General features: G+C 35.6%; 1 protein-coding gene across 1 annotated transcript; it reads left to right on the top strand.

The window, feature by feature from the left end:
* The first annotated feature begins 682 nt into the window (after window positions 1-682).
* On the top strand, window positions 683-2,468 carry LOC113277616 (transcription factor bHLH83-like). The gene is made up of 4 exons (XM_026526659.1): window positions 683-1,593; window positions 1,738-1,842; window positions 1,992-2,123; window positions 2,234-2,468. The coding sequence occupies exons 1-4, from the start codon at window positions 829-831 to the stop codon at window positions 2,345-2,347; spliced, it is 1,116 nt and encodes a 371-aa protein (XP_026382444.1). The 5' UTR covers window positions 683-828; the 3' UTR covers window positions 2,348-2,468.
* The last annotated feature ends 353 nt before the right edge of the window (window positions 2,469-2,821 follow it).

A 2,821-nucleotide genomic window follows, 5' to 3' on the forward strand; every position in this document is an offset into this window, starting at 1 on the left:
CGCAGTCATGAATCATGATGGTTTTTGTACTCAAGGATGATCAATATTAAGTTAGTAACAGAACAATCACAGATTCAGAATCATGTGTATAAAATAACATTAGAGTATATATGAATGGTATGGAGCCACGTGAAGAAGATTTTGGAAGTGATCGAGAAAGTAAATTAAGGAAGTGATGAAGAAGGCGCGAGTGGTTAGTTAGCTAGTTGTTATGGTCGACTTAAATGGTCCAGGTTCTTCTATCTCTTACGGCGAGAGAGAGACAGAGAGTAAGAGACTTAACACTACGAGCAAGAGGAATCTAAAGACGTGCATCGCGCGATAGACCCGGCGATGATTTTGGTTCTTTGCTCTCTCTTCTTCTTCTTCTTCTTGAATTCTCTCAAGTTTTCATTCATTTTCTTTCTGCCAGCTAACAATCCCCAAAAAATATTAATTTTGACAATGTCTATACTGTATTTTACTGGTTTTCATATACTCCTAATATTAATGATGATTTTAATTCCATCTTTTTCTCTCTCAAACACATATGCAAATTAATATTATTAATTTTCGTTTAATTAATTATTAATGGAATTCCTCTTGCTAAAGTCATTAACCAACTCATCTTCTCTACATGTTCTATGTGTATATATATGTGAGTTTGATTTCTCTTTTTACAATAACAGCAAAGTTGTGTGTCTACTGCAGAACTTTTCTAGCTCCCACCATCACTACTAAGATATAATTTTTGTGTTCTTCACTCGATTCTGCTTGTCATTTTGTTTTTCATTCTACCTTTTATCAGTGTAACTAGCTAGCTCTAGTACTAGTTACTGTTTCTCAGGAATGGCGCTTGCGAAAGAGAGAATTATTGCAGGACCAGACTCCTCATCGATGAACTTTATGCATATGTATGGAAACATGTGCAGTGTTGGAGGAAATACTTCACCTGTTTCAGATCCTTCATTATTAGGCTTTGAGAATTATACAAAGATGATGGTTCTTGATGACGAAGATAGTGAACACGGTTCATCTGAAAAAACAGGTGGTCATGGTGATGGAAAGTACAAGAATTACTACCCGATGAACCGGCTTCCTTCTCTTACCGATCACCAAACAAACGTTGATGAAGAGATGAGTTCTTCGCAAGAAGATGATTCTCCAATCAACTTCAAAGATGGTTTTGATAATTGGCAGTCAAGTTCTAGTGCTGCTAATTATCATCAGGCATCATCATCATTACTAAGTTTCGGTAATGCAGGTTCCCATAATCGTTACATGATGAGGGTTCATGGGGAAGATGATCATGAGTACCCTAATTGGGAAGGTAGAGTCATGCATGTCGACCCGAACTATCCTCATCATTGGAATCCTTCAAAAAATACTGCTGGGTTATTAGAAAGTAATCGATTATCCGAAGAACGTCATTCTTTTGAATCTGCAAATACTTTTAGCTCATCTTTTAACAAATCTGTCAGTAAGGATAGTAATCAAGGGGAGGAGCGGTTTAGTTGGTTATACGCTGGTGCCAGCGGTTCTGACGACAGTGGTGTTCAAGAAGCTGGATGTTCAACCGAGCAAAACTTTCTTAAACGTCCTCATCATCAGTTGGTACGTACTTAATTAGTTCGTGATTCATCATCAAGTTTTATACGTAATCTCAAATTCAAATATTTCATCGGATGAACATGCAAAATGGATACAACTTCACATGCAACTTTTTCTAACTTCCATTATGTGTATATATTGTTACAGGATGGTGAAACGCAACCAAGCAAGAAGCTCTGTACTGGAGCAGCAAAAAAAACTAAAGCAAAGTCACCTGCTCCGGCCAAGGACCCGCAAAGTCTTGCCGCTAAGGTTGGACATATAACCTATGATGTCTTATTAAAAATTCTTCTTATTAAATATTCTTGTCATATATATAAAAACAGATATATATATATATTGATACGGATCTTGGTGAAAGAATACTAAATTTGTTTTTCTATATTCATTGTGTACTTCAGAATCGAAGAGAGCGAATCAGTGAGAGGTTAAAGGTATTACAAGACCTCGTACCCAACGGGACCAAGGTTGATTTGGTGACAATGTTAGAGAAAGCCATTAGCTATGTCAAGTTTCTGCAATTACAAGTAAAGGTGAGAATAAATGATAATTAATTACACTAATTCATGCAACTTAATTATATAATGATTAATAACATTTAAATAGTATATTGAACTAATTTTTTTTTTGAATAATTGATTAGGTATTAGCAACAGATGAGTTCTGGCCAGCACAAGGTGGTAAAGCACCTGAAGTTTCTCAAGTAAAAGAAGCCATTGATGCCATTTTGTTGTCTCACACAGATACTAGAAAATAACTCTACTACTAAAAAATAATCAATCTCATCATCTGTACGTGCTTCATTTGATTCTACCTTCCTCAGTCCCACCCGTGTCCATTCTAGAAAACTCATAAATATTAACGGATCTTTTTCCCTATTCTGTATAATTTTTTTCGTTTTGTTCTCGACAAGCCAGTTAGCTTAGCCAGTTTAAGTCTCTCTTCCACTCTACAAAAGTAGTAGCTTCATTTAAATTTGAGAAGTCTAGTTATGAGGAGCTTGGAAACTGCAAACCTAGTTGTAGGAGTTCTATTTTTTGTTCTTTGTAATAATGAGAAACTATTTGAGGATCCTTAGAGTTCTCTTAATAAACTTGTAAGGAAGATGATAACAAGATTTTAATGAATCCTTCCTTCTGTATTCTACAAGATTTATGATGAAAAGAGCGCCCTGTTTGCTGCTTCATTATAAACCTAACTCTATAGAAATGAAGGACCATATTATTCCCCT

Source organism: Papaver somniferum, chromosome 5, assembly GCF_003573695.1.
Source record: "Papaver somniferum cultivar HN1 chromosome 5, ASM357369v1, whole genome shotgun sequence".
NCBI lineage: Eukaryota > Viridiplantae > Streptophyta > Magnoliopsida > Ranunculales > Papaveraceae > Papaver > Papaver somniferum.